At 50.2% G+C, this 21805-nt stretch overlaps 1 protein-coding gene and 1 long non-coding RNA gene across 3 annotated transcripts in view; one reads left to right on the forward strand and one right to left on the reverse strand.

Moving 5' to 3' along the window:
- Positions 1-88: 88 nt before the first annotated feature.
- FADS1 (fatty acid desaturase 1) lies at positions 89-14329 on the reverse strand. Its single transcript, XM_044379918.3, has 12 exons — positions 13984-14329; positions 11882-11992; positions 10902-11099; positions 10121-10222; positions 9887-10015; positions 6347-6407; positions 4878-4954; positions 3689-3786; positions 3390-3486; positions 3042-3121; positions 2807-2932; positions 89-2450 (listed from the first exon to the last, which is right to left on the reverse strand). Exons 1-12 carry the CDS (start codon positions 14170-14172, stop codon positions 2399-2401), a joined length of 1320 nt encoding a protein of 439 aa, XP_044235853.2. The 5' UTR covers positions 14173-14329; the 3' UTR covers positions 89-2398.
- The window catches only part of LOC125282597 (uncharacterized), a 77805-nt gene continuing 67746 nt past the window's right edge, over positions 11747-21805 (forward strand). Inside the window, exon 1 of one of the 2 annotated variants that reach the window (XR_007189663.2) lies at positions 11747-12818. This is a non-coding gene — a long non-coding RNA (uncharacterized LOC125282597). Of the gene's footprint in view, positions 12819-12897; positions 13096-21805 lie in introns of those variants that run through there. The other variant, XR_007189664.2, reaches the window with a different exon arrangement.

Raw genomic sequence — 21805 nt, forward strand, 5'->3', positions numbered from 1 at the left:
CATAGAGGTAGGTGGTAACTTACAGCACAAGCACGGGGAGTCCCATCAACCTGTGCAGAAGAAAATCGTGGATTACAAGTGAATAGCCTTTGTTTGGTCGAAATTAACTTTATTTTTCAGCTTTACCTCACCTGGATTTGGTAATAAAATTGGCACACACAAAAAGGATACAGATGTGGGGCCTAATTAAAGAAAGTGCTTCCAGTAAAGTGGTGGGAAGATGAGAGTAACAAAGGTAAACATGTAGGTTGGGATTCTAAAACACAGAGTTCAAATACTAGTTTTGCCACAATCTGTGAATGGAGGTGACTTGTCCTCTTTAAGCTTGTTTTCTCATGTCCTTGCTTGGATTTGAAATCACTCATCACACTGTTGAAACAGTCTGAGCCATTTTGTCACTGGCGTGTCCCTCTGTGGCCTTGCGAGACCGCACTGGTCTAGGTTGAGGAGAGAAGGCCACAGTGGTTGAAGTGCTTTGAGGACTTGGACGTGGCTCAGTAAGCCTTGCTGGGTTTGCTCAGATTGGCAGCCAGATGGCTTGACAGGCTGGTGATAGGACACCTAAACCCTGGGTAGTAGGGACCAGAGTGATGGGGCAGGATCAGCATCTATTCTGGAGTGAAAGAAGAACTTTTCAATCCTGTTTCTAGTCTTTCTACCCAGGCTGTTTCAAACCAGGTTCGGCCCAAATGGAAGAGCCGAAATCTTCTGCCACCTGTCCGGCCCTGTCGTTGTTGTCTCTTTAATCTTTGTTTTTGACAAACCTCTGAGTCATTCCAACAGCCTTTCCACAGGTGGTACTTCTAATCCCATCGCAGCTCGCTTTCAGAAGACCTTCATTCTCTCCTACAACTAAATGTGGACTCTCCTACGGCTCTGCTTTTTTTCTAGTTTGAGTTTCCTCCTCTCCATTTCCAAAATGCTCAGTATGCTTAGAGTAGGTGCTGTTGAACCAGCAAATCCCCCCTCACCTGCGCAGGAAGGCTGTGGCTGTGCGGAAGGCCGGAAGGCCATGGGGTGAGAAGAGGGTGTGAATGCTGATGACAAGCCCTGGGGGTTAAGGCAAGACTCCTGGGCACATTCCTTTGTTTGCTTTAGAGATGGAGATTTTTTAAAAAACTGTATTTCAGTATTAGACGGATAGGCTTTGTAAGAGATTATCCTAAATTCCTACCTGGTGTCCGGCTGAGAAGATGCTTGAAGAGTTGATAGTTCACAAACTGTGTTTTTATCTTCCTATCTCTGGTTTAGAACTATGAAGTGATAATATTTAATTCACTGCTCCTACTCAGAAGTAATACTGTAACATCATTTAGGTTGTAGAAAATTTCTTAACAACCCCTGTATTCTTTAGGACTGAATTTTGTGTTTTCCTCATGACTGGTAATTCAGGGTCTCCCAATGTGGTCACTTGTGCTATTTTGTTAAACTTGGAATTACAGGTAGGAAGACAAAGGGAAACCACTGGGAACCCCCATTTGTTTCTAGGGAGGAGAACATGAAGTTGCCCCATCTGTTTGCTTGTTTGTGGATGAAGAATCAAGAAGTGGACTCTCCATCCTAGCAATGTCTTGTTCCTTGGGTGGTGGTGGTTACAAGAGGTGATCCCAAGGTGAAAGGGATTTTGAATGGCCAGTTAACTCTCCTTGCTGTTTTGGCAAGACCTAGGACCTAATGCTCCCTGGGTGCCCTGGATGGAACATAAGCTCAAAATTGATAATGCCAGGATCCTTCAAAGTCAGATGTCTCCAGCACCACAGTCCTGGCTTTGCTCTGCCTGCTTCTACAAGTGGGAAAATTGCTTCTCCAGGAACCTAGGTCCTGCCTAGCCCTAGAGTGAGCAGAGCCTCCCAGGCAGTGCACTATGCCAGGCCTCAAATCTAAATCTTGCTCAGAAGGTTCAGCCACTCTATCTCCTCAGATAGTAGAGAGTGGAGAAGGCACTGAGAGGCCGACCAGGAGATGGGCTCACCCCATTCCTGGCTAGAATTTTAATGCTAAATTTCTTACTGATTTTTGGGCTTAGTAGTCCTTCCTCCCTATTCTTCCAACACCCTCTGACTCCCTCTTTGCTCACCAAGCATCAGTATCTGCCAAACTAAAAAAAGGAAAGTAAACTCACATCTCTGCCCCAATAGCTCCATCCCTCCCCTCCAGGGGGCATGCATGTCCCCCTAGCCCTTTGGGTCTTAGGTCTGTGCCTAGAAGATGAAGGGGAGGGGTTTGAATTGAGCCTTTATCTCCTCAAACCCACCCCCTCTGAATATCATAATTATAGTGGCATTGTCCCTCAAGCTCCCCTCTGCTTTGGTGCCAGAAACTCCTCTTCCAGATGGGCTGGTATTATTAGTGAAGACAGGCATCTCTTCCAGATTGGGGGGGGGGGGGGTTGCTGTTGTTACTGGTGAAGATAGGCATCTAGCCAGAGCTGCCCAGACTCCTTCAGTGAACTGTGGGGGCAAGATGGGAGCAGGAAGTGAGTGAGAGAGGGCGAGCAGAACCAGGCCCAAAAGCCAAACCACCCTACAGACTTAGAGGAGTGAGGTTTTTACGGAAGAATGGAGGCCGATCTCCACAGCATACAGCCCCTTTCCTCCCTTTGCTTCTGAGAAATAGCTTGGGCCATGGCACTGGGAAAAAGGCCTGACGTGGCCGCAAGACCAGTAGAGCACCCTGCCTTTGTCTTGGTGGCCTCTATTCCGGAGGACTGGGAAACCTGCCTGTTGCTCCCACCCCACACATCACCAACCCCATTGCCTGCCCTCTTCCCACCCTACCAGCCATCTTCCGAGGCTCAGGTACTCACTAGACGATGTCGGCGAAGGCTGAGAGCAGGGGCTTGGACTGGTACTCTATGCCATACTTGGCACACAGGGACTGCACCAGGGGAGCCACTTTATGGTAATTGTGTCGAGGCATTGTGGGGAAAAGACTTCAGGGAGAATGGGACAGTCAGTGGCTCCTACTCCGCTGTTTCCACCTCCCCGCTTTCCCCACAGAGACCCTCCCAAGGACCCTGCTTCTCAGGTCTCCCTACTTACTGGTGCTCAATCTGGAAGTTGAGATGTCCACTGAACCAGTCATTGAAGGCAGACTTGTGGACATTGCATGTTGCGTGGAGCTGGAGGAAGAGGGCAGGGAAGAGTGTGGCTCTGGGTGCCAGATGGAAAGGCCAACCCAGCCTTCTCCAGGCAAAGCTGGCTAAGAGGAAGGGGTGTGGGACAGTTCCTGGTGGTCCACATGGTGGCAGGAGAGAAGCTTCAAGCTAATGAGGCAGTGCTGTTTGGGGACTTTTGTTGTTACTGCCCCCACCCCCTAGCCTGCATGGGCCCACCCACCTTTTTCATTAGTTGGGTTATCCCCAGGTCTTCCAAGTGACCGTCCCTTACCTGGATGGAGACCCAGTCCATGTTCCGGTCACGATCAATGTGCATGGGGATATGGTTCATCTGTGTGACCCATACAAACCAGTGGCTTTCCAGGAACCTGGTGAATATGGCACACAGACAAAAACAGTACAAGTTAGAGTTCTTCTCCCTCAGATAACAGCTCTGGCCTGGCCATCTTCCCAAGCCAACACCTGAGACACCCCCTGCCGCCTAAAGCCCCAGCACAGACCCCAGACCAGACTCGTTATTCCTGAACATCTGCTCTTCTTTGCTATCCCTCCTTCCCCATCAAATACTACCTGACCACGAAGAAAAGGCCCAGGATGCCTTTCAGTCCCAACAACGGCTGGTAGGTGAGGAAGAGGCGGACGTAGAAGGTGATCATCCAGGCCAAGTCCTGCATTGAGAGGCAGAGAGCATGACGACTGGCACAAAAGCACTTCTTCCTCTTCCTTCCGTTTCACCTATTGGCATGGTACAGCCCCTCTGCCAGGGACCCAGACTGGAACACTTTGTCACCGGCGGCTTCTCTTCATTGCCCAGTCCCGCAGTATCTTGTGCCACCACTCCTTCCTTCCGTTCCTGGTGGCAGCCCCCAGTCTTCCTTGACTGTTTCCTTCATGGGTGCCAAGGCCTCCAGGGTCTCCCTGCCTCCAGCTCCTCCCAACCCATAGAAGTTCTTTATCCATAAAGGGGATGCTCATGCTGCCAGAGGAATCTTCCAGGACAGTGGCTCGGTCTGTGCCAGGGCCCTGATCACACCACAGTTCTCCCGTGCCACGAGTCCACAACCTGTCCAAGTGGCCACAATTGCCCCTCCCTTCCCAGCTTCCCTGCTCAGAGTCCATCCTCCCCCCACCCCACCTCTGCCCATCCGCCAAGGGCAGCTACAAAAGTGACTTCACAAAGCCTTTTCTGATACCTCTCATCCACCCAGAGGCAGGCAGGGCCATTTTGGAATCCCAGAACCTTCTGCATCTACCTCTTCCCCACCCCAAAGCCTGGCTCCTGCCTTTATGCCAAGCACAAGAGCCTCAGGAGGGACTAGCTGAATGAAATAGGCCACTGGTGGGGGTGGTGCGCACCTGGGGGCCTCGACAGTTGAGCATCCAACTCTTGGTTTTGGCTCAGGTCATGATCTCAGGGTCGTGGGACTGAGCCTGGCGCTCTGTGCTCAGCACCAAGTCTACTTGAGAGATTCTCTCCCTCTGCCCTTTCCCCTGCCTGTGCACGCGTGCGTGCTCACTCTTTCTCTCATAAATAATGAATGAATAAATAAATAGAAAGAAATAGGGCATTGGGAGTCAGGCTGTCTGCTGAGTCCAGATCATCCCACCTGGAGACAAGGAAGGTCTATATTCAGTTTTATTAACTTTGCTCTAAATTAGGCCTGGAGGAAATCTCAGCCTTCCTCTGGAGAACCCCCATTCCCCTCCCTCAGGATTCTGAAGACAAAGGATATGGGAGTTGGGGGCCATGGATACTCACCACCCACTTCTTCCGATGGATAGCAAAATAGAAAATATACCACTGGAAGTAGAGAGGCAGCAAGGCTGGGGGCCCAACTGCGAAGGAAATGGAGACAGGGAGGGGGCGTGAGCAGCATGAGGGCAGTTCAGTGCCTGAGAGGTGGCCTCTGGCATGGGGCTGCCCCCCGCCATCTCTTCCCGTGGCCCCTTCCAAGCTGCCTTGGCATTCCTCACTCCACTGGAAGCGGCAGGCACCGAAGGTGGGCATGAATGCAAGTCTGAAGAAGGCTAAAGCTCCCAAGAGGCTGCAAGGAGGGTGCGGGTGGGAGTGGCAGTCTTTTCCCACGGAAGAAGGCAGCTGGGCAAACTCGAGCTCCGCACACGGAACCTGCTTTGCTGCCGTGCCTTTAGAAGGGTACTGCTAATGCTCCCTGTGTTCCCTGGCCGCAGGCCTGCCCCTGCCTGTCCTTGCAGTCCCCTGCCCTGTGTTCCTGGTGGCTCCGCCATGCAGATGAAGGGAAAGGAACAGGAAAGTCTGTGTGGGCTGGGGGCGGGGGGGTGCTGCTGATGCTTCATACGCTGAAAGCTTACTTCTTCGGACTAGGGAAGTAAGCTTGTACCGCCCAACCTGAAGCCCTGAAGGGCAGGTGTGGGAAGGGGCGGAGGGGCTTCTCTGAAAACTGGTAGTTGAAGAAGTGGTCCCGTCCTAATGCTGTCCCATTTCCTTTTCTGTATCCCTTCTCTGCAGGGCCCTGATGCTCCTATAACCCCCTGCATGACCGTGCTCACCTGTGGCTCCTCTGTCCTGATGTGCCACGGATTCTAAAATTCTTCCAGACGTTTCTGCTCTACCCTTCTACCCCATCCCCCTTTCTCCAGTAATGATGGTTCATAATACGCAGTTAGCATAAATTCCTTTGAACTAAAATGGGATCAGTGGAATCCTCCTTTCCAAATTTTTAGGAATTAGAAAACTCAAATTTTAGGCATTATGAAGATTTTAAAAGCAAGGAATATACAGTAGTTTCCAGAGAGAGCTTAAGACAACCACAGAAACGTCCTCCTTTTCAGCTCTAACAGCCTCTCCACTTCCTTTTTGAGTCCAGTCCTCCCACAGCCATGTCTGCCTTTACCCCCCTGGGTGTGGGACGGCCCCACATAGTCATCTTGGCCCAAGTCTGTTTCCCAAGGTTTATGGTGTAATCAAGATGCACCTGAGCGCTAAGTGCTCTTGTGGAAGCCAGGGTGGAACCAGAGGAACTCGTTTGCCCCCGATACACATGACCCTTGACCAAACATTAGCCTATTAAATTTTGCTCAGTGGAGATGGTAGTCTGCTCCCGTGCAGGGAGTAACCAGTCGGAGACAGGGTACTTCCTCCAGCCTTTACTTAAAATACCATAATCCTTCAGAAAGTCACTTCTTCCTCACATCCCTTCCACACCCCCATCCCCAGAGAGTCCCCCTGTGCTGGATGAGGACACTCACTCAGGAAGAAGTATTTGTGCTGGTGGTTGTATGGCATGTACTTTTTCTTCCGTTTCCCAAGCTGTGAAGAAAAGCAAACACAAGTCAATACCACAGACCAGTCAGCCCCTTCCCCTCCCGCTGTGACCTTGGCTTTTCCCAGCTCAGGAGTTGAGGCCTACTCAAGGGGCTGTCAGCTGAGCTCGTTGGTGCTGTCAGAATGCTCCAGCAGGCCTGGCCTTACCTCTAGCACCCGGCACATGAAGGCCTGGGCGGTGATTGGCCAGCTGCGTGCACCGTGGCATACAGCTCCGTGGCCCCTGCCCACGCGAGGTCTGAGCACAGTAGTGTGCAGGTCCTCAGGACTGCTCGTGTTCATCCAAAGACACCTCGGGGTTCCAGGCCCCTCCGCATCCTCCCCCTTTTTCCCCATCTAGTACTTTTTTTTTTTTTTTTTTTAAGATTTGTTTTCGTATTTTAGAGAGTGGGGACGGGGGAGAGGGAGAGAATCCCAAGCAGACTCCCCACCGAGCACAGAGCCTGACAGGGGGCTTGATCCCAGGACCCCGAGGTCATGACCTGAGCTGAAATCAAGAGTTGGACACTTGAGCCACTGAGGCACCCCATCCATCTGGTACTTTTTGGACCATAGACAACCATTCATACCCTTACAGAGGCCAGTATTCCCTCTACATCCATCCATCCAGACCCTCTTTTGGTCTCTTGACTACAACATGAACTTTATAAAATCCCTTGAATGCTAAGTGAAGTTTGGCAAATATCTGCGGGAAGGAACAGAACAACTTGGCAATCTGAAGATTCTGGCACGGCTTTTCCCGAGGGTAGTGATTATTTTGTAAGCCCGGCTGCTGAAGAGACGGGCCAATGCTGTCAGGTCAGGTAGCCTGAACGCCTAGCGTGGCCGCACAAAATCATGACAGCAAAGCTCTGCTGTCTCTCCTGATGGCTCCTTCTGCCCCTCTTGCCCCAGTTAGTTCTGGCAACTGGAGAGCCCAGAGCACAGGAGGCACTCAACTGCCTAGTAGAATGCCAGCTCCTCTCTCTTCTGTGCATCCCCCCGCTGTTTTTGACAATAACATTTATTATTATTTATTGAGAGCTTATTGCCTGTGCAAGGCATTTCTGCTAAATGAAGCATTCTTTCTTTATTAACTGATTCAATTCAACAAGTATTTACTGAGCACCTATTATGTTCCAGGCACTGTTTCAGGTGCTAAAGAGACAGAGGGGGAACAACACAAAAGTTCCTACTCTCATGGAGCTTATAATTTGAGGGGAGGAAGTTGGTGACAAAACGTGTGAACGGAACTCAAGGTAATTACAGCTTAAAAACAGGAAAATAGGACAAAGTGTGGGAGGCAGTGTTTTGGCTCTGGTGGCCAGATATGGTCTCTCTGAGGTGTTGACATCTGAACTGAGATCTGAATGATAAGGAGCCAGCAAAGCAAAAATTCAGGGGAAGAGCATTTAATGCAGAGGGAACAGCTACTGCAAAAGCTCAGGCTGTTTATGGGACAGAAGGGGCAGTGCGGCTGGGGCAGTAAGCAACAGGGCAGAAGGGCCGATAGGCTGGAAAACTAGGGGAGGCCAGTTCACAGTGGACCTTAGAAGAGCCCTGGGAAGACCCTGGTAGGGAGCCTGGGTTTTATTCCATTGGTGATGGGAAGCCACTGGAGGGCTTTCAACAGGTGTAGCATGTTCGGCTTTGCACTTTGGAAGGCTCACTCTGCCTGCAGGAGGAGAGAATGACCTGCAGGGTGGAGGGAGAGTTGCAGGGAGACTAGTGAAGTGTTGGAGCAGGAATCAGGCTCCAAGATGGATGGGGTGGAGGATGGGAAGCAGTGGAGATGGGAGAAGTCAGTGGATTAGGGATGTTTTGGAGACAGTATTAACAAGGCCTGCTGATAAACTGGCTGCTGGGGTGAAGTTCACCCCATCCCTAGAAACATTAACCAAGGGGAAAACCAGAAGAGGAGCACCTGCCTTGTTGGTGGGGGTGAGCGGGAAGAACACTGGCCTATTTTGGAACTGCTATGGAAGGGAGCCCTAGCCACTGCTGCCTCCCTGAATGGCAATCAGATGCTATTATGATCCTAATCTCTGCCCTATTGTGTTTCAACTCTTGGACAGAGCCAGAAAGCTTGTATTTAGGGTGAGGTCCCCTGCATTATCTTGTTCTCCAGGGGACTCGGGAGGCCGGGAGGCACTAAGGTGGATGCCCCGGGGCCAGCATGGGGATCAGCACCCAGAGGGGCTGAAGCAAAGGCCAAGCAGCCTGCAGCCAAGACATTTCTAACAGGCAGCCCATCCTCAGGCTCATAACCAGACAGAAAAGTGCCTATTGATCCGAGATCACTTTCTGTTTTTAGTGTCTGCCAATGGGAGTTTCTTGAAAACCCTAGTACCAAGAAGCAATAAAGGCAGTGGTGAGAAAGTTCTCTTCCACTTAAACTCCCACTTTTTTTTTTTTCAACTGTCTATAGTGATAGTAGAAGTGCTACCAAGAGCTCTGTGCTCTGCCTAACAAATCACCCACACGGGTGGGGCCAGGGCTGATTCATCATCCGCACACTGTTGACCGTAACACGGTGTTGGACGTGCAGCAAGCCAAGTCCTTGCTTAGGAGGTAGAAAAATTAGGACATTATGGACAGGCGGGGCATAAACCTCAAACAAAGGGCTCCTGGTGCCAGGACAGGCAATGCTGTAAAAGCCTTTCCATGGAGTCCTTCTCCTGGCCAGAGGGGGAGGACAGCCAGGCTGCCTTCCACTCACTCATGCCTGGAATGGAATGGTCCTGAACAGCTGAATTCTTGGCATGCTGAAGTATCCTACAGTGGGGGGGGGGGGGGGATCTGGCAGGACTCTGACTGCAGCCTGGAGCCTTGGCACAAAGGGTGTTAAAGTAACTTTACAGACAGCTCTGCTGGCCGTTCAAAGCCTCCTGTCGCCTTATGTTCACTTAGCTCTCCAGATCTCCACCCTCACGCACTCATCCTTAGCAGCTGCATCACCCTTTTTGCTCATAACCTCAAGTGATAACTCAAACCCAACACTGACCAGCCTGGAAGTCAGGCCGGGGTCAGATGGGTGGGAAGAATTACTCAGCGAATGAGTGTTCCAGGCACTGGGCATCAAAGAAGAGTAAGACAGTCCAGCCCTTGATGGGGAAGACTGCACACAGTAGGATATCAAAGTTGTGGGGGGCAGGTGACTGCCTGGGGTAGGAATGTCTAAAAAGCATCCCCAAGGAGGACCATAATTTGGTTTACAGAGATTTGCACAGTAATCTGGTCATCATTTGTATCGTTTGCAGCACAAGGTGCCTTTACGCAGGAAGTACTGGCTTGCACTTACCAGGGAGAACAGGTAATTCTGTCCTGGACAGCTTATTTACTGCCTGTTGCCTCCCATGACTGCCAGTGAGCCAGCCTGGCCCCAGTCTCACCCACACTGCCAGCATTTGAGCATTTTCCCCAGAGCCCTCTCTTCTGGCTGGCTCCCATTCTCCCAAGACCTTTCCACTGATATTTCTGCTCACCTCCACAGAGAGGATCTTCCCCAAGGCAAAGAAGAGGGGGTGCATGTTGATGTCTGGGTCTTTGCCGAAACAGTTGGGTTTGGCATGGTGCTGGAAGTGCATGTGGTTCCACCAACTGGCAGGGGCCCCCTACAGAAAAGCAGGGACATGAGTATGAAAACCTAGCATTCCCCCACCCCCCAAGGAAACCCTTCATTGACTGGAGTTTCAAGAGCCCCTCCCTAGCCCATTTACCTTCAGGTGGCCAATCACGAAATGATGTAGCAGGTGGTTCCAGGTAGAGGTGCTGAAGACAGACAAGTGCCCAAAGTCATGCTGTAGCCAGCCGGCCTGGGCCTGAGTGAGAAAGGTTAGCGCTGAGAGCAGCCCGCCAGCTCAGGCTCCCTCTCAATGACCTCAGTGGCTCCTCTGCCTCACCCCCTTCCTTCGTCTGCCTAGCCCTGCGATTGCCGCAGTACCTCGAGCATGTCAGGAAAGGAGTCAGGAAGCCTGGGTCCTAACTCTGGCTCTGCCGCTAACTCATGCGAGAGTTGGGGCAAATCACTCTCCTTTCCCTGTTCTTCAGTTTCCCTAGGAGAGTTCCGATAGAACTCTCTGGAGTTCTAAGACTTATGATGGAGTGAATATCCAGACTACAGAAAAAGACAGAGTGACAAACTCAAGAGGGAGTAGCAGGCTTGGCAAATGGGTTCTGATATTAGGACCCAAGCCTTCTTAGCAGGTTAGGCAATGTGGTGGTGAGGAGAAAGCCAAGCTTTTCTGAGAAATCAGAATCTTGGTTCTTCGCACATTGGGCTACACTTGGATGAACAGAATGAAGGTGCACACGTGGCTAAGGAGCAGGTAAAAGGCACAGAGGGTAAAATGTCTTTGTGCACTAACTCTCCCCCACATCCTCAGAGCTGCCCCGGTCATAGGGCCGGGCTCCTGGGCCTTCTGAGGCATACAAAGAGCTTTCCCAAGGATACAAGGATGCTAAGCACGGCTGTGCTCTTGACTAGCCAAGAGCTCTCACTTGAACCGTGCTGAGCAGCACTGCACAGAGGAGGAATGGCACAAGGGACGTCCCAAAGACCCAAAGAGTGAGCCAGGCAGCAACGTCCAGCAGCAGGATGTGCAGTAGGTGCAACAGGAAGAAGACATGGTTGGCCTTCATGAGCCCCATCCGCTCCACTGTGGCCCGCAGCTCTCGGAACTCATCAATCAGCTCTTTCTGTGGAAGAGTAGAGAAGGAGGGGCTGTTATTCTTCCCAGCTGTAACCCAACACTGCTGGAGACAAGGGCCCTCTTAGGCCCCCACCCCCAGATAGCTGTGTTCCGGATGTCCATAATCCTAGTCAATCTACCACAGCACTGAGGAAAGATGACAGGTGCTGTGGGATCATGCCTAAGAGCATGTGGTCTTTGGAGTTAAACAGGCTTGATTCAAGCCCCTGCTCTGCCATTTACTAACTGTGTGATTCTTGGCCACGTGGCTCACCCTCTCTGAGCCTCAGTTTTCTCTTCTGTAAATGTGTGAGGGATATATGGGGTTATGGCGACACAGAGTAGTGCTTAATAGGTCTTGATGAGGGTAGTGGTGGTGGTGGTGGTGGTGGTGGTGGTGGTAGTGGTAGCCTTGTGAGAGCCACAGGTTTCAAAGCCCTGATCCCTTATGCCTGTGTCCAGTGACTGTGGGAGAAACAGGGACCTCCAGATTTCACAAGAATATTGACTGTGGGAGCACCTGGGTGGCTCAGTCGGTTAAGTGTCTGCCTTCAGCTCAGGTCATGGTCCCAGAGTCCCAGGATCGGGCCCTGCATCAGGCTCCCTGCTCATCAGGGAATCTACTTCTCTCTCTGCCCCTCATCCCACTATGCTCTCTCTCTCTCCCAAATAAATCTTAAACAAAAACAAAAACAAACAAAAAAAGGACTGACTGATCAACTGTGATGTTATCTAGGCCTTCCTTCTCCCCCCTGCCCTTCAACAACCGGTGTCTCCAAACAGTCTCACATTTTTAGTGGGCTCAAAGCTGGGCTGCTCTGGAGACAGTTCTCCAATCAGGAGAGAGTTCATATACTTCCTCACAAGGCCCTTGTTGATGTGGAATGCCATAAAGGGATCCTGCAAGGATAGGGAGAAGACAGAGCAGTTAGGAACCCAGCCCGGGCCCCCTGGGGCTCCTAGAGGGCTCACACCAGAGGCCATCCTCTTGATCCAGCAAGGAGGCTGTATCCAAGTATGAAGAGACACCACTTCCCTCCAGTCAGCTGCCCATTGAGGATGCTTAGATCTTTCCCAGGTGTGCACAGCTCAGGAACACCCAGCATGTGTTCTAGTGAAAAGGGCACCACAGCAAGGAATAGGAAGTGTGGGTAGGGGGACCACAGAAAGACCTCTTTGGTCTGGCCTGTCCTCTAGGCGTGTCTAGGGACAGCTTTTGCACAAGAATTTAAGAACTTGGTGAGAAACAACTAGAAGGGATGAATGGGGCTATAAGTCTTCTGTTTTTACCTAAGGGACTTTTAACAGACCCTTTCTGAGCCAGCGTTCTTCATAAAATGTGATTCCCTACCTCCGGACTGGGAACTTTTGCATTTCTCCCCCTTTTTTCTGCCGCTGTTCCTGGTAGGGTTCCATATTTCTCCTAAGACTCTGACTATCCCCTGACAGAGAGTGGCTAATTTTGGTTTTGCTAGGGGGAGTAGGTCAGGCGGCCCCAGGCTTTATCCGGAGGCGGTACTAGAGGTGGGAGCCGGGGCGGAGCCAGCGGCCGGTGGCACCACACATCTGGACCAATCGCTAACCCCGTTGCGGCAGGCCCCAGCCCCGGCCCCAAATCACACTGCGGGAAGACCCGGCGTGGCGCCTCCTTCGTCGGCGCATGCGCCAGCCCACGTCCTCGCTCTGCTCGGCAGTCCCCGCTTCCCAGTCGCTCGGGGTGACCACTGTAAGCTCAGGCCTTGCTTGCCCTTCCCCCCCCCCCCCCCCCCGCCCGGCCGCCTCACAGGGAGGGCCGGGTCCTCAGGCCAATACATCGATGCTCCGTTGCGACATAACGGGTACTCTCATGGGCCCGGGCACCCTTCCGGACCGCAAGGGTAGAGGGTAGGGACAGCGGAAGGGGTCATGCCGCTGGGCGAGGGCTGGGGAAAGATGAAGGAGGAGGGGACGCGGCGGAGCAGTCTACAGGGTCTCACGAGGTGATCGCCGGCTTTCCAATCATGGTAGGAGGCGCCGGTTGCCTTACCTCCAAGAGCAGTGGTCTAAAAGGGGAAGAGTGGGACTGGGGCTGGGTGGTGCGCTGACCCCCATAGCGAGGCTAGAAAGGATGCGAACCACAGCCCGGGAGGGCAAACAGCTGTCCGCTGCGGCGAATAGCTGGAGACCCCGCTGGCCTGCGGCCGAGTGACCTTCCACCATGATTCGGGTTTTCTCGTAAGTGTAAGCTGACGCAGGCTCCCCCACCTACTGCACGCCGCTCCATGACCCACTGTGCACCAGCAGTTGTTAGTCCTTTCCGGCCGGTGAGGCCTCTCCTTCACCCTGTACGGGGGTTCCCACGGCAGCGGGCACCAGGTGGCTTCCCGCCTCGGCCCTTATACCCGAGAAAGCTTCCCGCTCCCGCTCCCAAGCCGACACGCACAGTCTCGACGTCCGCTTTTTCCCTTCCCACCCACCGGGACAGGTCGAGACTCCGTCTTCCTGCCACCGACCCCTCCTCCCTCGGCCTCAGCCGCACCGCGGTCCCCGGCACCCTGCATCCTGGCTTTCCTCCCGAGCTTGTCCTGCTCTGGGGTCTGCCTACGTCTGGGGACCAAAGACGGGGCCACAGATGGAACGCACGCACAAGGGCTGCGCAGTCCTTTGTTTGTGTGGGCACGTTGCCGGCCTCCATCCCCACTCTCCTGATTCCAGTTTTCACAGCCATTCTCCTGCCCTTGCATCCCGTGCTAAGTCGTGGGCAACGGGTAATGCTCGGCGCCTGCTGGCTCTTCCCCCGAATTAGTTGGGAATTCGTCCATGAGTGCCAAACTTCCTGCCTCGCGCACTCAACCTCCGGCCGCAGCCACCCGGCCCCGCCCACTCCCTTGCCGCGGTAGGGCAGCGCTCACCGTAGCATCCTGCCCCGCGTAGTGGCTAATGACCCGGGAGCCCCCGGGGTGCCGGCGGTGGAACTCGCTGATGTTGTACACCTTCCGGTCGATCACGAGCCACCGCTCCTCATGCCCGGAGCGCTGCGCCACCTCGTCCCACGTGAAGTAGCGCTGGGTCGGCGCCTGGGTAGGGGTCTCGGAGTCCATCTGGGAAGGGGCGATCAGGCGCGCGCTCCGGGCAGGTGGGGTAGCACGCGCCAGCTTGGCGTGCTCGGGGAATGGACCCGCTTGCGCGCGCCGGGTTTTCAGCACCCGCGGCGCGGACCGCGGAGCCCTGATGCGCGCGCTCCCATTGGTCGAGCCGCGTGGCGCGGGGAGCGAGCCCCCGCCTTCCCTCGGCGCCCGGCGGGGGAGGATTAGGGCGGGCGCGCTGCCTCGCGGGCTCGGCGGAGGGTTAGCCTCGGGGTTCAGTTTCCCTGACTCGCGGCTGTGGCTCCCGGGGGCCCCGTGGGCTGGATCGCAGTCTCTGCAGACGCTTCTGAGGGTCGAGGCTGCCCCAGGGGAATGGTCCTTAGGCCACGGGCGCCGACCCAAGGCAGATCCATATGATGAACCCTCGAGTCCTTGCGACTGCGCCCATCGTTGTGGGGCCTGAAATAACCGTGTGAGAACCCTCGGCGGTTACTTTGTGAGCGGCGTATTTATAGTTAATTGGGTTTGGAGCATGTTAATGCTTTATTTTGCCCAAAATAACGTTAAAAATGCCCCACAATTTTTGTACCCGTTTACTTTTTTTGTCTTAATTTTTGGTCTATTTTGAATTAACTGGGATCCTTAAATAAAAGGAAGTGGTCTTCAGCATCCCCTGACCTCAGGGGGGTTGTGTGTGGAGAGCCCGGGTCTTCAAGCTGAGGCGCCCTGGAGCCATAGGAGGTCTTTAAGTAGAGGGATTTGGGGCTCAAGAGGGAGTGAGGAAGCACCCAGAGGCTGGGGGTGCCGACCAAGAAGCTGTTGCAGTGTGAAGAGAGCCAGAGTTTACAGCTAAATTTTCGTTTATTTATTCAACAAGCACACTATAAAGCACTTACTATGTTCCAGGCACTGTTCTTAGTGTCTTACAAACATTAATTCCTGTAATTCTCACAACAACCCACTGAGGTAGAAACTAGTATTAACCTTACAGACAGAGGAGACCTTATGAGTTTTGTCACACAGCTAGTAAGTCGCAGGGCCGATATTCAAACCAGCCTGTGCTTTGAACCCCTAGGCTCTGCTGTCTCTCCTCTGAGGACACTAGTATTTGGGTACTTTGATGGGACTCTGCTGCCAAGAGAAAGGAAGCAGAGCCTTGTCCCAAGCACCGAGCTAGAGAGTCTGAGCTCCTAGGAATAAGGAGAGGGGCATACAGAACAGACTGGGAAAAGTATGGCTGGATTTCTGGTAGAAAAGGACCTTAATTTGTTCAATCCAAATATCTCGTTTTATAGATAAGAGAATTGAGTTTCAGAATGGGGGAAAGGACTTCCCCATTGTCTGAGAGGAAGCTCAGGTGTCCTGGCTTCTGGTTAAGATTCCAGAGCCCTTGGGGCGCCTGGGTGGCACAGCGGTTAAGCGTCTGCCTTCGGCTCAGGGCGTGATCCTGGTGTTATGGGATCGAGCCCCACATCAGGCTCCTCTGCTATGAGCCTGCTTCTTTCTCTCCCACTCCCCCTTCTTGTGTTCCCTCTCTAGCTGGCTGTCTCTTTGTCTGTCAAATAAATAAAATCTTAAAAAAAAAAAATTAAAAATTCCGGAACCCTGCACCTTCTTCCCAAGTGATAGACAGCTGCCTCTCTGTATGCCAGTTTTCATTTTTAAAAAACAAACTTGCCTAGCAACTTGGCAGTTTGTAACCAGCTATAAAATGATTTGTACCCTTTGTTTTGTTTTTTAAAGATTTTATTTATTTATTTATTTGACAGAGAGAGAGAGAGAGAGAGAGAGGCACCAAGAGAGGGAACACAAGCAGGGGGAGCGGGAGAGGAAGAAGCAGTCTCCCAGCAGAGGAGCCTGATGAGGGGCTCAATCCCAGAACGCCAGGATCATGCCCTGAGCTGAAAGCAGACACTTAACGACTGAGCCACCCAGGCGCCCCTGATTTGTACTCTTTGATGAAGTAATTTCATTCTCGGAAAAGCGAGGAGTGGGAAACTACAAAGGTGTTTATTGCTAATTTAATAGTAAAGACTAGAGACAGCTACAAAGCCTGACAGAGAACCCTCAGGCTCACTGGGATATATTAGGGCAATGAGGAATTACAGAATGATTAAAAATGACCACGATGTGAATTATATTTATAGGTAGAAAGTACTTTGCAGTGAAAAGAGCAGAAGCCAGAGTAGTATGTACTCACTGATTAAACATATGTAAGAATCGCATAGGTATTAAATAACAAGAGACTCTGTCACGGTTAAAACATTTCACAGTTTAACATTATTTTTCTGTAAAGTTGCTTCATCTCACTGAAGAAGGAGAAGGAGCTTGCTGCAACCATTATGCCTGTAGTGAGGTCTCTTATACTTCTAGTGGGAATGTAAATTGATGAGACTTTCTGGAAAGCTAGTTTGGCAACTTTATTTAGAACCTTAGAAATGTTTCTAATAATTTCCTGTTTCGGGATATAGCCCAAGGAAATTCTTTTCCCCCTTGTGCTGTGCTTTTTATTCCCAGGACTTAGGCATTCCATAACTTGAAGCCTATCTCCCCACTTGCCCTTTTGTCCATTTTACGCCCCCCTGCCCTGCCTCCTCCTCTCTGGCAACCACCAGTTTGTCCTCTTTATTTATAGGTCTGATTCTGCGCTAAGGAAAGCTTTTGGGAAAAATATTTATAACCAAAAAATACTCACTGAAGCAGTATTTATGATAGCAAAAAATGGCAACCACCTAAATGCCCATCAGTGCAATATTAAGCAGATGTTAAAAATAATGTGCTGAAATTTTACGGGCTGAGGAGATAATCATCGCTCTAGAAGAAGACTAGAAGGAAATGATAACTATTTCTGGATGAGTGGGACAAGGTCCCTTCTATTTTCTTTAATACTTTCTGAATTTTTTATGATGTGCTTGTATTACTTTTACCTTCAGAAAAAACATTTACTGTTTTAAAATGCCACTTGCAGGATGATTCTGATTAACCCCACCTTCCTGAAACCATTCATCAAGTGTTTGTTAACTTTTATGGAGTGTCTGCTCTTTGTCAGTTAGTTTAATAGGTGCTGGGAATACAAAGTCCAATATCAAATGGGTCATACCTAGTTTAAGGCCACTGGAGAAGAAAGACAAATTCGTGATTAGAGGTGGAGAGGATAGGGGGCGCCTGGGTAGCGCAGTCGTTAAAGCGTCTGCCTTCGGCTCAGGGCGTGATCCCGGGCGTACCGGCATCGAGTCCCACATCGGGCTCCTCTGCTATGAGCCTGCTTCTTCCTCTCCCACTCCCCCTGCTGTGTTCCCTCTCTCGCTGGCTGTATCTCTGTCACATAAATAAATAAAATCTTTAAAAAAAAAAAAAAAAAAAAGAGGTAGAGAGGATAGATGCAAATACTCCTTTTTCTAATTCTCAACATTTAAGAAGTTTGTGTGACGTGGATTTGCCTTCGTGTTTTTTCCTTTGCAAATGCTCTTGTGCTGGTGCAGTGTTTTGGCTGCCTCCTTAACTAGATTATCATCAGGGACAGCGACTATAAATTCTGTTTCATTCTACCTGGTATATTCAGCGTACCCTAGTTTGGGGTTCGGTGTGGAATCAATACATTTGTTGAAATAACTGATCATTTCAGCCTGAAAAGAAATGCAGGTTAGCAGCCAGATAGGCCACCAGACAGATACCCTAGTGCCCTCTTGTTTCCCTGCGCTCCTACATACATAATCACGTAGATTGTAAAAAATCCATTCCCAGGCCTGACCCAGGGGCCAACTGGGCAATTCCTTTGCCTCTTGAGCTCTGCTGATCCCATTAACTTGCCTTATCCAGGAAATGAATCCTATGCGTATTTCTGGATTGGGACTTATGAATACTCCTCTAACTATTGCGGCTAAAATTACTAAGGGAATGGAGAAATCAGCCGAAGACCCTAATACCAGTTCTCATCAGATCATGTTTCCGTAACGGGACTGCAAAAGGCCATTGGAACAACCTGAGATGTGAGTTCAGATTCTGATGTCAAGAATTGCAGATGTCATAGACAATGGACTGAACCCTTCACAAAGTCAACAAGTAGAGGAGGAAGAGTGTTGGCGGTGCTTGGCTTCTGCCACAGCCTGTTGTCATTTTGACGGTGCCTCAGACCATTACAGATCAAAGCCATCCTCTTCGTGGCTGGGCTGCTGTGAAATTAGGTAATTCGTGGGGACACAGTGAATACAATACCTTACTCACATTAGATGTTAAGGTGAACTGAAATCAGTCCTTGTGTTGCGAAAAATCATTTGTAATAGCGCTCTAAGTTATGTCAAGTATTATATTAGTAAAGAGTAATCATGATACATAGGGCTAGACCTAAAGACAAAGAGTCTCAAGATCACGCTCTTATTAGAGGCACAGGGATGACTAGAAAGAGTATTCTTTCGGTTTACCATATTCTAAGAACACGGGAGTTGGGGGGCAAGGGGCCCATGGAGGATGAACTCACGGAACTTTCTTCATGGGATCTTATGACTGTCTAGAGTATAAGCACCTTACAGACAGGTATGTTAAACCCACTGTTTTATAGATACAGTGATTGAGATCCAAAGAGTTGCAGCCAAACACAAAAAATAGGAGATCTCGAGCTGGAATTTACCCCTAAACCTAATTATAACTTTAGTTCCTAAATGGTAGGTTCAGTGAATGTGTTTGATATAAAGCCACCCTGGTTCAGAGAAGATGTGGCAGGGTCAGCCTGCGTTGTCCTTGCTTGGCTGGGGCTCGTTCTACCTCACAGGCCCTCAGGCTTGCCTTTGTGAAATGGGAGAATTCAGGTCTAAACTGGTAGGCCCCATACCTTCAGATTTCCCCCAGGGAATTGGTCTACACTGCCCCGGGCTAGCCTTTTAATGCCACACTTTACAGTACAAAGGATCTCTATTTAAAAGTAAAAGAATAGGACTGCCTGGGTGGCTCAGCTGGTTAAGCATCTGCCTTTGGCTCAGGTCTTGATCCCGGTTCTTGGAATCAAGTCCAGCATTGGGCTCCCTGCTCAGCGGGGAGCCTGCTTCTCCCTTTCCCTCCACTGCTGCTCTCTCTCTCTCTGTCAAATAAACAAATAAATAAATAAAATCTTTAAAATAAAAGAGAAAGGCTAAGCTTAGAATCATTATGATGATTGTCCGGGGCAGGGTAGCAAGGCATCATATACATACACCGGAATATATTTAGTCTTTTCCCTATTACTGGACATTAGTTTAGAAGTTGTGGCTTGTATAAATACTCGAGCGATGAACTTTTGTTTAAAAACCTAAGGTATTTGTTTATGTGATGAGCGTCAGGATAAGTTCCATGTGCAATTAGTAGATCACATGATAAAGAACATTTTAAGGCTCTTCCTATTGTCAGATGGTTTGTCAGCAAAGGCTGTTTATCGAGAACTTACTACGTGTTCTTTAGTTTCGCTGCTGCTGTCATCCACAGAACAGGAAAGGCACTGCTGTCTGGCGAGCTGCCTCCCCACCAATCCTGTGAGCTCCTGATGTATAGGAATGAAGTACGACCAACCTGGTCTCCCCCGGGAGTCTCCCAACCCCCTCACCATCTATCCGAATAATGGTAATATCAAACTATAATCCAATTTTGTTCTAAATGCATTTCCGAGTTAGACAAGAATCCATTAAGTTCCAATAGGATGTAGCCAGGAAGGGAGGCAAAGGTAGAATAGAAAAGATAAAGATTGCTGTTGGAAAGACCTCAGACCTCGTCCCCCACTCCACCTACTGCTGTGTAATGTTGGACGTCATGTCAGCCTCTCTGGTCTTGAGATTCCTTGTCTAAAGTGAAGAAGCCAGATGCCTTCCAGCTCTAGCAGTCTATGCTTTTTTGCTGAAAGTTTTACTCAAGACCCCATATCTCTGGTAGTCACCTAAAGACAATGCCTTTGATAATGCTGCTTCTTAGATGGAGTCCCCATCCAGTCATATACGGCGACTAAATTTGACAGCCTTATCATTCTACCATTTTTTATTCTCAAAATTATTGAATGTTTTAAAAAACAGTTCTGACTTTCACCACAAGTTAACAAATCGTTTTCCAGTGAGCTTGGTTCAAGTAGTTTGGCCTGACTGATATTATTCGCTAAGATTATAGGTGTGTGGTATTTGTACATGCCATGTGTCCTTTTTAAATTTTTATTTCATTTAATTGATTAATTGACTTATTTATTTATTTTTGGTGGGCAGCAAAGCAAGGTTTATCGTGCCATAGCAAAGTGGTGGTACAAAGCTCTCGAGGAGGGAGGGGACCCAAGAGGGTTGCCCTGACCCTCATTTAAAGAAAAAAAAAATGAGGCAGGTCAGTCAGAAATCTCCATTTTATCATGAGGAAACCATGGGTCAGAGCGGCCAGGAGACCCAGCAGCCTGCAGTGAAGTGACGGGGTAGGAATACTAACAAGCGCTCTGATTGCTTTTGATTTGTGACTTCCCACAAGGAGGAACAGGGCCTGTCCCCCTCCGCCCCAATCCACGGCTGGATTTGTGATGGAGGGCTGGCTGACGGACTCATTCCTCTGACAGCAGTAATTGGCCCAAGGGTTGGACATGTGACCTCCAGCCCATGAGAGTTGTTCCCTGGGATTAATTCATGGAAGCAGGGGGTGGGGAGCATTCTTTCTGCTAGGATTGCTCGGCAGGCGCAGCCGAGTTTTCTGTCACGTGGGAAAGATCTTTCTGCAGTAAGAGAGAATCTGGCCAACAGGGGAAGAAAAGCAGAGATGTTAGAAAGTGTCAAATTGCTGCTTCCATAGGCCGTGGTTTCCGGAGCTGTTTCGTTCTGTGACGTATCTGGCTAGTCTTCCAGGCTAGGTGAGACAGTACATTTCTTTCTTTCCTTCTATACTAGTATAAGGAAATAAAGAAATGAGCCCCAACCCTCTGGCTGTCAGGCCAGGGGCCTTTTTTCTAATGTAATAATAGCAGCGAGTCATTGAGTTGAACACTTAAAATGTGCTCAACACTTCATTTTATCTACTGAACCAAAACAAAAGTTTTCATCCAGCAAGCCTAAATATGGAAACCCAGAAAAGAGAGACCCCCTTCACCAAGTACTATGGCATCTAAACTATCTTTTTTTTAAAGAACTGAGTTAGAGTTTTTATAAAAATGTGGCCAAGCGATTGAGCCCTGGCAGGGGAGGGTACTTCGCTGTGGGGCAGGGCTCCAGACTTGGCCTGCCTTTCTATACTAGTGGGGCCAGTCCTTCCTCTGCTTCCTCCCAGTTGTAAGGCTTCCTCATTCTTACCAGCCATTCCGACTCAGCTTGCATTGCGTTTTTGAGGGAAAGGGCCCATATGATGCAAAGTCTTCCCGTTGCTAAATCATTTCATAAACATTTCTAACCCATTGCTCTTCTTTTTATTGAGGTGTAATTGACATATAACATTATTAATAGTGTCAGGTATACAATATAATGATTTCATATTTGTATGTATTGCAAAATGACCACAGTGAGTCTAGCTAACAGCTATATCATTTTAGATTGCAGAACTCTAGGGGCATCGGGTGGCTCAGTTGGTTAAGCATCTGCGTTCCGCTTGGGTCATGATCTCAGGGTCCTGGGATCGAGCCCTATGTCTGGCCCCCTGCTCAGCGGGAGCCTGCTTCTCCCTCTCCCTC

The sequence above is a fragment of the Ursus arctos genome, unplaced genomic scaffold (genome assembly GCF_023065955.2).
Source record: "Ursus arctos isolate Adak ecotype North America unplaced genomic scaffold, UrsArc2.0 scaffold_23, whole genome shotgun sequence".
NCBI classification, from domain to species: Eukaryota; Metazoa; Chordata; class Mammalia; order Carnivora; family Ursidae; genus Ursus; species Ursus arctos.